Genomic DNA, 12,322 nt, shown 5'->3' on the forward strand with positions numbered 1-12,322 from the left:
ATCACAGTTTCATTTGTCTGATACCAAGCTTTTGATGACTTAAAGAGAACATTTCAATATTTCTTTTTGCTTTCTTTCTTACCAGAGAATATTTTTTCTTTTTTTTTTTTTAGGTGAAATTATCATACATTTATTTTTTTTCCAGAAAAATCTATCCTAATATGGAATATGGACTCTAGATACCCAAAACGATCTCGAAAAAGAACAAAGCTAGAAGATGTATATTTTCTAATTTCAAACCTTATAAAGCTACGATAATTGAGACAGTGTAGTACTGTTCTAAAGGCAGATATATAAACCATTGGAGTTAAATAAAAGCCTAGAGATGAATTCTTCCATATATTGTCAAGTTATTTTTGAAAGGTTTCCACGAACATTTGGTAGAGGAAATAATAATCTTTTAATTAAATCTTGTTGAAAAATAATAATTACATGAAAAAGAATAAAATCGGACCCTTACCTAACACCATATACAAATATTAACTCAAAACAGATAAAAGACCTAAATATAAATCTATATTTATATAAATGTATTTATATAAATATATTTATATATAAATATATGTTATATTTATATATAATATATATTTTATTATAATATATAATATATAATATAATATATAATATATTATAATATATTATATATAAATATATATAAATATATATTTATATAAATATATTTATATTTATATATACCTAAATATAAGACTATAAACTTTTAGAAGAAAATCTGGGTCATAAAACCTCACAACATTGAAATTGGAGCAAGATTCTATTCTCTATGTGGTCTAATCGGTTGTTTATACTTTGAATTGAGGCCTTTACTTCATTGATTGCATCCTTTATCTCTTTTTGGCTCTCTCTGTATTCTTTTCGAAACACTTCTATTATTTCTACAGTTATTTTCCTGATTTGATCTTCTAGAAATCTCTGAATTTCTGTTTTATTAGGTTCTGATGTTGTGGGGTTGTGGGTATTCATTGAACCATTGTTATTCCTTTTTCCCATGATTTCGGAAGTTTGTGCCTTCTCTGGGTTCTTCCCTTGGGTGACTACGACTTCACTTAAGGTGCTCTGGATCTCGAGTCTGTGGTATCTCAGTCCCCACTACTCCTTTACTGGGTTGTATCACAGAGTCTCAGACCCAGGGAGTCAATCGAGGCTGCTTTAGACCATGGGGGATGCCAGGTTGGGCGTTCTCCTGCAGGGAGTTGTGACTATGGTGTGATATCTCTGCCACCACTACTCTCAAGTCCCTGGGAGTGCAGTACTGGGATTTCTCCTCTAGGGGTCGCAAATTGACTCACTGTTGTTGAGTGCGCTGATGGAGCTGTAGTGGACTTGGTGAATTCGCTGCTACTGCCGCTGGTGGCAATATAGCACCACTGTTACGCCCTCAGCTGTGAGGCTGGCATATTTCTTCTCTGTTTTTGAGCTCTGCTCTGAGTCCCTGCAGGGTGTGCTGAGCCCGGCCACTGGGAGCTTTAGACGCTCCCTGTGCCGAAAAATCTGCTGAATTCCGCCTGGTTGATCTGCAGCAGCTCACCTTGGCTCACTGTCTGCCGCTCCTCTCTGGAGCCTGGTGGGCTGTTGAGTGTGTTGGGTCTGGTGTCATCTGGTGAGCTTGCTGCTGCCGTTGGCAGTATGGTGCTGCTGCTGCGTCCTCGGCTGTGTGGCCGGCGTATCTCCTCTCTGGCTCTCAGCTCCGTTCTGAGTCCCCCTCCTCTCTGGGGCCTGGTGCTGCAAGGGAAGATGGCGCCCGCGCCGCTCTGCGCCATGGCTCCGGACGCAGCACAGCGGTCTGGTTTATTTCTGGTGTCTCGTTTTTCAGCCTTCTTTTTCTCTGTCTCTTGTATTTATATTTTTTGTTTCTCTGCTGATGGTGTTTTCTGGCTATGAAAGGCGCTGATTTTGTGGTAATAAAGATTGGCTGTTAGCAGGGCTCGTAAGCCCCGCTTTTCTCCGTCGCCATCTTCCCAGAAATCCGGCATTCTACTTCTGAGCTATACCCTCAACTCTATTTTATTTTTTATTTTGAAACAAGGTCTTGATAGGTTGCTGAGAGTCTCGCTAAATTTCTGAGACTGGCCTTGAATTTGAGATCCTCCTGTCTTAGCCCCCCAAGTACTGGAATAATAGACATGTGCCTAGAGTTTTAAAACTAAAGTTTCAGGATATGCTCAAGCTGTGCAATGACACAATATTCAGAACTGCTTTCAGAAACAAGAAAAATAGTCCACCTTAATAATGTACCTCATTTTTCAAGACAATGTATTTATTATACATACCTGTTAGTGCTAAATAAGCAGCACTATACCGTCTTTCCAGTCCATCTTTGATGCTCTGAATTGCACCCAAAATTGGAGGTATGATCATAATCAAATTACTCACTGTATTCCCTACAGGAGAAAAATACAAGAAGATATTTAATCAACAATCAACAACACTTTTAAAGTACACCCAAAACCAGGTGTTGTGGTACACACCTGTAATCTCAGTATTTGGGAGGCCCAGACAGGAGACTGTAGCAAAGCAAGTTACTTAGTGAGACAGTTAGCAACTTAGCAAGACCCTGTTTCAAAATAAAAAACTAAATAGGGATAGGTATAGAACAGCCCTGGGTTCAATCCTCAGCAACACACACACACACACACACACACACACACACACACACACACACATGAAGGCATGCATGCATAGGCACACAAAATACATTCAAGCTGGGTGTGGTGGTACATGCCTGCAATCCAGTACTTGGGAGGTTGAGACAGTCAAATTACATGTTCTAGCCAGCCTCAGCAACTCAGCAAAACTTGTTAGCAACTTATTAAGACCCTATTCCAAAATAAAATAAAACCTAGGATGAAGGCTGTAGCTCAAAGGTAGAACAACCCTGGGTTCAATCCCCAGTACACACACACACACACACACACACACACACACACACACACACACACAGAGTTTTTATAAACAAATAGCTGACTTCTCAGAAAGTGGAAAGGTATTTTCAAGGTGCTGAAGAAAAATTATTCTGTACTAAAGACATATAACTTACATGAATCCAAGTAAAACACAGATACTTTTTAGACAAATGTAACTAAGAATTTTTCATAGCATACCCACCAAAGGAAATTCTAAATTCTACAGGCACCCAAGAAAAAGATCTCAAAAAGAACCTCAGAAATACAATAATAAAAGAGCTGAAGAAGACAGCTTGTATCAATGCTACTAGAAGAATGGTCTATGGAAGCAGAATGACAAGATAAATATGGAACTGAGGTTGAAAAGCAATAAATTAGAATTTGCATTTTGCATATCTTTTTAAAATTTCATTTTTCTGGTAATATTTTTAGTTTCCAGTAAAACATAAAAGCCAATGGACCTTATCTGATTTTTGTTCTTTACTTTACAAAAACATAGCTAAAACATGAATAGCAGAGGAATAATAATAATTTTAAAAACCTAGTAAGCCAGGCATGGTGGTGCACACCTGAAATCCCAGTATTTGGAAGGGTGAGACAGGAAAATCACAGGTTAGAGGAGAGCCTCAATAACTTAATGAGGTTCTCAGCAACTCAGCGAGACCCTGTTTCCAAATAAAAAATAAAATGGGGTTGGGGATATACCCTGGAGGTAGAAGGCCCCTGAGTTCCACTCCCAGTACCCCCCCACACACACACACAGTAGCACTGAAGGTAGTGGTGCACTCCTGTAATCCTAGTACTCGGGAGGCCAAGACAGGAGGATTGGAAGTTCAAAGACAGCTTCAGCAAGCAGTGGGACTCTCATCAACCTAGTAAGATCTTGAAATAGGGCTGGGAGTGTAGCTCGAATGCAGAATGCCCCTGGGTTCAATGGCCAGTACCACCAGGGGAAAAAAATAGCAGAAATAAGGAATACTAAAATTACTAAAAACAATTATGCCTCTACTAAAGAAGCACAGACTTTTTGTCATCATTTCCTAAACAGTAAAGTATAGCAGCTATTTACCTAGCATTTACATTGTATTAGGTATTATAAGTAATATAGAGGTGATTTTAAAGTATATGGGAGGATATCTTAGATTATATGCAAATACTATGGATTTATTTTTAATTTTTTTGTGGTACTGAGCTCTCAGCTGCTCTCTCAGCCTTTGTTTCTTCAGTATTATGGATTGAACCTAGGGGTACTCTACCCTCAGCCCTTCTAAGTTCATGTGGCTGGCCTGGAACTTGTGTTCCTCTTGTCTCAACCCTTTAAGCACTGAGATTACAAATGTGTGCCACTACACCTGGTTTATGACATTTTAAATATGGAACTTAAGCATCTACAGATTATATCCACTGGGGGGTCATGAAACCAATTTCCCCCAAATACCCAGGTACTACTGTGTACATCTGTGTATGTGTGTATATCTAGAAATCTGTGCATTTCTTCTAGATTTTCTAATTGATTGGAATATAAATTCTTATAATAATCACTAATGATACTCTAAATTTCAGAGATGTCAGTGGTAATATCTCCTTTTTCATCTCAAACTTTGTTGATTTGGGTCTTCTCTCATTTTTGGAGGCAGGATTTTATTCCAGGTCTCTCTGTACTTATAGCCAATGTTCTTCCCATTAGATGCAGTAGCACAATGTTTGCACAAAGAAGATGGTGTGTGTGTGTGTGTGTGTGTGTGTGTGTGTGTGTGTGTGTGTAACTGGGGATTGAACCCGGGACATTCTACCTCTGAGCTAGACACTCAGGCCTATTTCATTTTTTATTTTGAAACAGTGTCTCACTAAGTTGCAGAGGGCCTGGCTAAATTGCTGAGGCTGGCCATGAACCTGTTGATCCTCCAGTCTCAGTATCCCAAGTACTGGGATTATAAGCATGAGGCATCACGACCAGCTAAGAAGATGCTTGTTAATGCTCTAAAAATTAAGATCTGAATTGTACAAATTACAAAGTGATTTGCCTAGGTGTAATGTAAAAATGTAACATATTGAACTACTCAATAGTTCAATAAAGGACAAAACTGAGTTTTACACATTTGACTAAAGAATTGCAAACCACAAAAAAACCAGGCCTATGTGATTGGAAGAAAGAGAAAACCCTGAGAAGAACATCTGAAGACAGAAAGATGACAGTACATTATTTTGGGGTAGAGGGGAAATCTCAATATAGTGCCTAATATTTAGATATAAAAATGGAAAGAGCTTTACTGATTTGCAGTCCCAACCATGTTTGAGCTCCTATTTCCCAACATCCTTGCCAGCATTTATTATTCCTCGTATTCTTAATGACTGCCATTCTAACTGGAGCTAGATGAAATCTCAATGTAGTTCGATTTGCATTTCCTTAATTGGTAATGATGTTAAACATTTCTTTCATATATTCACTGGTCATTTGTATTCTTTTCAGAAATATCTATTAAGTTCAATTACCCATTTTGATTGGGTCATTTTAAGTTCTTTTTTTTTTTAATTTTATTTTATTGGTGCACTGTATTCATACATCATAGTGGGATACAAACTTTTGTAGACATACATGCACACATCGCCCAGTCAGCCCCCACCCGATCCCCACCCCATTCTCTCCCCATCCCTCCTTCCCATGCTTGGCTTAGTGGTTGACATCTAGTATTATAGCAATTTATCCAAAATTAAAAATGATAATCTCACATAACAGTTTCATTTGTCTGATACCAAGCATTTGATGATTTAAAGATAACATTTCAATATTTCTTTTTGCTTTCTTTCTTACCAGAGCATATTTTTTTCTGTTTTTTTAGGTGAAACTATCATATATTTATATATTTATTTTTCAGAAAAAAAATCTATCCTAATATGGAATATAAATTCTAGATACCCAAAACGATCTTGAAAAAGAACAAAGCTAGAAGATATATATTTTCTGATTTCAAACCATATAAAGCTACAATAATTGAAACAGTGTAGTACTGTTCTAAAGGCAGATATATAGACCATTGGAGTTAAATACAAGCCTAGAGCTAAATTCTTCCCTATATTGTCAAGTTATTTTTGACAAGGTTTCCACAAACATTTGGTGGTGGAAATAATAATCTTTTAACTAAATATTGTTGAAAAATAATAATTACATGGAAAAGAATAAAATTGGACCCTTACCTAATCCCACATACAAGTATTAACTCAAAATAGATAAAAGACCTAAATATAAATCTTAAGACTATAAACTTTTAGGAGAAAATCTGGGTCATAAAACCTCACAACATTGAAATTGGCAGTGATTTCTTGGATATGATTTCAATGGCACAGGCAACAGAAGAATATACAAACTCCCTAAAAAATAAAAGAAAATATTGTATATCCAAAGACAATGTAAACAGAGTTAAAAGTTACTAATAGAATTGGATAAAATATTTCCAAATGCTATATCTGAAGATATATTAATATTCCAACTAGAAATCCTAAAAATTAACAACAATAAAGGCAAACAATACAATTTAGAGATAGGTAAAAGACTAACATAAATAATGAATCTCCACAGATAACCAATCTTAGTTGTCTGTTGGATGGAAACTCTTGTTTCTCTGGTTCTGGTGAGTGTTACCTATTTCTTCTTTGTAGTTAATCTCTTTGAGTATTTTCTCTAGCGCTGGTTTTGAAGACATAAATTCCTTCAGTTTCTGTTTGTCATGGAAGCTTCTTATTTCTCCATCTAATTTGATAGAAAGTTTTGCTGGATAGGAAATTTTTGGCTGGAAGTTGTTTTCTTTCAGAGTTTGGAATATGTTACTCCAAGCCCTTCTGGCTCTCATAACTTGGTTTGGGAAGTCTGGAGTGATTCTAATTGGTTTGCCTCTGAATGTCACTTGGCCCTTTGTTTTTGTTGCCTTTAAGATTCTCTGCTTGGCTTCCACATTGGTCATTTTGACAATTATATGGCGTGGGGATCCTCTTCTCCGATCCTGTCTAAAGGGAGTTCTATAAGTTTCCTGGATCTGTGTATCAACCTCTTGCTCTATATTTGGAAAATTTTCTGCTATTACTTCCTTGAAGAGATTGTTGATCCCTTTGGTATCACTTTCTTTTCCCTCCTCTATTCCAATTATTCTTAGGTTAGCTCTCTTAAGATGGGCCCATATTTCTTCAATGTCAGATTCCTGCTGTTGGATATTTTTTTCTAGATTAGAAACTATGCATTCATTTTTGGATTGCTCATCTTCTAAGAGCGAGATTCTGTTCTCCATGTGGTCTAATCGGTTGTTTGTGCTTTGAATTGAGGCCTTTACTTCATTAATTGCATCCTTTATCTCTTTTTGGCTCTCTCTGAGTTCTTTTTGAAGCACCTCTATTATTTCTACAGTTATTTTCCTGATTTGATCTTCTAGAAATCTCTGATTTTCTGTTTTATCAGGTTCTGATGTTGTGGGGTTGTGCACATTCATTACTCCAGTGTTATTCCTCTTTCCCATGATTTCGGAGGTTTGTGCCTTCTCTGGGTTCTTCCCTTGGGTCACTATGGCTTCACTTAAGGTGCTCTGGATCTCGAGTCTGTATTATCTCAGACCCCACTACTCCTTTACTGGGTTGTATCACAGAGTCTCCGACCCGGGAGTCGATAGAGGCTGCTTTAAACTATGGGGGGTGCCAGGTTGCACGTTCTCCTATGGTGTGATATCTCTGCCACCACCACTCCCTCACTGGGTCAAGTCCCAGGAGGCACAATACTGGGATTTCTCCTCTGTGGCCCGCAATTTGACTCACTGTTCTTGAGTACGCAGATGTAGCTGTACTGGACTCGGTGAATTCACTGCTGCTGCTGCCGCCGGTGGCAATATGGCGCCTCTGCCACGCCCTCGGCCATGAGGCTGGCGTATTTTTTCTTCTCTGGTTTTGATTTCCACTCTGAATCCCTGCAGCGTGTGCTGAGCTCAGCCACTGGGAGCTTTAAATGCTGTCTGCGCCGAAAGATCCCGCCTGGCTGTTCCGCAGTGGCTCACCTCGGCTTGCTGTAGCTGTCCGTTGAGTTTGCCGCTGCCGCCGGCAGTATGGCGCTGCTGCCGCGTCCTCGGGCGCGTGTGTCTCCTCTGTGGCCCTGAGCTCTGTTCTCAGTCCGCTTTCTCTCTGGAGCCTGGTGGTTTTTTTGTTTTTCTGGTGATGGTGTTTTCTGGCTATGAAAGGCGCTCTTTTTGTGGTAATGGAGATTGGTTGTTAGCGGGACTCTTAAGCCCCGCTTTTCTCAGTCGCCATCTTCCCGGAAGTCTTAAGTTCTTTATATACTCTAGATATTAGTCCTCTCTCATTGGAGAAGCTGGCAAAGATTTTCTCTCATCCTGTAGGCTCTGTCTTCAGACTCTTAATGGTTTCTTTTGTTGTATATAAGCTTTTCAACTTGAAGCTATCCTATTTATTTATTTATTTATTTATTTATTTATTGGTGGTACTGGGGATGGAACCCAGGGGCCTTCTACCTCCAGGCTACACTCTCAGACCTATTTTATATTTTATTTGGAAACAGGGTCTCTTAAGCTAGCTGAGACTGGCTTCAAACATGCGCAATACTCTGTCTCAGCCTCCCAAGCGTGGGGATTACAAGTGTGCGCCACCACGCCCAGCAAAGCTATCCTATTTATTAATTCTCAGTTTTATTTTCTGAGCTTTTGAGATCTTACTGAGGAAGTCTCTACCAGTGCCTATATGTTGAATGGTTGGTCCTATGCCCTCTCCTAAAAATTGTAAAGTTGCTGGTCTAATTTCTAGGTCTTTGATTCATCTTGAGCTGACTCTTGTGCAGAGTGAGAGACTGGGGTCTAATTTTATTCATTTACCCAGCACTATTTGTTACAAAGTTATGTTTTTGGCTCCTTTGTCAAAAAGAAAGTGGCTAGACAAGCATGGTAGTCCATTCCTGTAATCCCAGTAGCTGAGAGGCTGAAGCAGAATGACTGCAGGTTTGAAGCCAGCCTCAGCAATTTAGTGAGGCTTTTAGCAACTTAGTGAGACCCTCTTTCCAAATAAAAAATAAAATTGTGCTGGGTGTATCTTTGAGGTAGGATGCCTCCGGGTTCAATCGAAAAGAAGAAGGGAAAAAAAATCAACTGGCTGTGTGAGAATTTGTTTCTGCATCATGTATTCTATTCCATTGCTCTGTGTTTTTGTACCAATACCATGCTGTTTTTGTTACTAGGCTCTGTAGTATATTTTGAAATCAAGTATAGTGATACTCCCAGCATGGTTCTTATTACTCAAAATTTCTTTAGCTTTTCTGGGTCTTTTATTCTTCCACATAAATTTTAGAACTGTTTTTTCCTAGCTCTGTGAAGAATGGCATTGGTATTTTGATAAGAATTGCATTATATCTGTAGATCACTTTTGGTAGAGAGATCAGCACAAAGGTTCTTCAAAAGACTAGGAATGGAATCACCATAAGACCCAGCTCTACCATTCCTTGGTATCTTTCTAAAAGTAAGAATATTATAGTTATATATGGCATATCCATATTTACTGCAGCACAATTCACAATAGCCAAATTATGGAACCAACCTAGGTATTCTCAACAGATGTATGGATAACAAAAATGTGATATATATACACAATGGAATTTTACTCAGCTATAGGGAAGAATAAAAGCATGTCATCTTCAAGAAAACAGATAAACTACAGAATATTATGCTAAGTGAGATCAGCCACTCTCTGAAAGTCAGGAGTTGAATTTTTCTGATATATGAAAGAAAGAAAGAAAATAGAAAACAAAAGGAACTTTAGATAATTAAGGAGAGAGCAGTAGAATAGTGAAAGAAAATGGAGGAGGGAGGAAGAGAGGGGAAAAGGAAAAATGCTAATGAAACAGTTCAAATTATACTATGCTCATGTATGAAGGTATAACTGCCAATCTTGCTATGATGTCCGAGGTAGAGTGGGCAGTGGGGTGGGACTTGAAGGGAAACACCAAGATCTGTATGCATGTTTGTTTGTATGACTTTGAACCTCACTATGATGTATGACTGTAATATACCAATAAAATTATATAAAAGAAAATAAAAAACATTTATTTTGCTGGGCGTGGTGGTACACACTTGTAATTCCCATGCTTGGAAGGCAGAGACAGGAGGATCGCGCAGGTTCGAAGCCAGCCTTGCTGGCTAAGAGACCCTGTTTCCAAATAAAAATATAAAATAGGTCCGGGAGTGTAGCCCAGAAGACAGGTTCCATCCCCAGTACCACCAAAAACAAACAAACAAACAAACAAACAAACAAACAGAAACCACATATTTTCAGAGAACACCTGTGCAAAAGAATGATGCAACAGCTAGGGTTTAAAATTAATTTCTTTTAAAAGAGAAATTTTAACCATCCACCAGGATTGCTTCAGCTTATAAACTACTGCAGGCATATTTTACTGCATTATACTTGTAAAATAGTTTTGAGTATTTTAAATGATTGTAGATCTCAGTCATCATGTGATAAAACTCTAAAGAAGTTTAGGTTAAAATGACTAATCATTCCTAAATAAAGTTCTATTATTTTAATGATAAAGACTCAAACAATCCTGTTTCAGAAGAAAAAATGCAAAGGGCCGGATAATGGTTATTCTACTTCCCTCTGTTTTAATTCAGCTTCTTTTGAATGCTTGTTTATTTGTGGCATCATATTTTATTTTGTCTTTTTTTTTTTTTTTTTGAACCAGGGATCGAACCCAGAGCGCCACACCTGCAAAGCAGGCACTCTGCCACTGAGTTACATCCCGGCCCTGGGGCATCATATTTTAAACAGAGCAGAGACACGAAAGCATTTAGAGAGAAGACTAAAATAAATGAATAATTTGCTAATAAATAAAACATGAGAAATGGCATGACTACTGTTTTCAAATATCTAAGGGATTATTAAACTAAAGGTGATGAGGCTGGCTATAGCTCTAAAACATCAGGATCAAAATCAATAAAGTTGCAAGAAAGATTTCCCTCAACATAAGGGAAGACATTCTAAAATTAGCTGTTAGCTGAGCCTTGTGGCACATGCCTGTAATCACAAAACATGGGAGGCTGACACAAGAAGACTGCAGATTCATGGTCAGCTTCAGTTACTTAGTGAGGCCCCCTGCAACATGAGACCCTGTTTCCAAATAAAAATAAATAAGTAGGGCTAGGTATGTAGCTCAGAGCTAAAACACACCTAGGTTCCAGTACCAGTACCATAAAATAAATAAATATATAAAAATATAAATGTATATGTATGTATATGCATGCACATGCACGTGTGTGTGTGTGTGTGTGTGTGTGTGTGTGTGTGTGTGTGTGTGAAAACATAAAATTACAGCTGTCCAAAAATTTGTCAAGCTGCCTTATCAGACTATGGGTTTTATGGGAGCAGGGACCATTTCCTATTCATACTTGTATCCTTATTACTTAGCATAATATCCAGGACAGAGTGAGAACTCAGGAAAATCTAGTAAAATGAATAAATACAAATATATATATATATATATATATATATATATATATATATATATATGTTTGCTTAAACCTCAGCACAGTAGTTTCTCCTCTATCTTCTGAAAATATTTTCATATAATAATGTGCTTCCTTTTTATTTAATCATGATTATAGTAATTAGCAGATGAATTTAGAATTTCACTCTTCAAAAAATGCCACAAGTTAATTGCAAAAAAAAAAATGTAAGCACTTCAGAAAAGTAAAAAAAAAAATTAGATATTGTATATCTCAAGTACCAGAAATCATCAGTAATACTTTTATATATACAGGGAGAGGTGAATGGACAGATAAATTAAGAAAGAAGAGAGAAGCTGAGTCATGGCATACACCTATTATCTCAGTCTTTGGGAGGCAGAGACAGAAGTATCACAGGTTTGAGGTCAGCCTCAGGAATTTAGCAAAACCCTGTTTCAAAATTAAAATAAAAAATTAAAAGGGCTGGGGTGTATAGCTCAGAGGAAGAACACTCCTGGGCTCAATCTCCAATACCAAATATATATATATATACACACACACACACACACACACACACACACATATACGCTATTAGACATGCTCCTTTAAGAAAAAGTATTAGGCTGGGCCTGGTGGCATATGTCTATAATCTTAGTACTTGGGAGGCTGAGACAGGAGAGCTCAAAGCCAGCCTCAGCAACTTAAGTGAAGCTCTCAGCAACTTAGCAAGACTGTTTCCAAATAAGAAATAAAAAGGACTGGGGATGTAGCTCAGAGGTAGAAAGCCCCTGGGTTCAATCCCTATCTCAAATACATACATACATACATACATACATACATACATACATACACAAACCTTAATTTAACAAAAGAAAGTGAAATTGAATGTAACAACTACTAAAAGGTTAGAGCCCTTATTTT

General features: G+C 37.7%; 1 protein-coding gene across 2 annotated transcripts in view; it reads right to left on the reverse strand.

Moving 5' to 3' along the window:
• Positions 1–12,322, reverse strand: part of ACER3 (alkaline ceramidase 3) — a gene marked incomplete at both ends in the record, with an annotated part of 127,750 nt that overhangs the window by 80,310 nt on the left and 35,118 nt on the right. Inside the window, one exon of one of the 2 annotated variants that reach the window (XM_080697180.1) lies at positions 2,289–2,399. The exons of the other annotated variant lie outside the window; for it this stretch is intronic. Within the exon in view, the coding sequence (XP_080553306.1) occupies positions 2,289–2,399 (111 nt within the window). The remainder of the gene's footprint in view (positions 1–2,288; positions 2,400–12,322) is intronic. 2 annotated transcript variants of the gene reach the window in all.

The sequence above is a fragment of the Muscardinus avellanarius genome, assembly GCF_963383645.1.
Source record: "Muscardinus avellanarius genome assembly, chromosome: 1".
NCBI classification, from domain to species: domain Eukaryota; kingdom Metazoa; phylum Chordata; class Mammalia; order Rodentia; family Gliridae; genus Muscardinus; species Muscardinus avellanarius.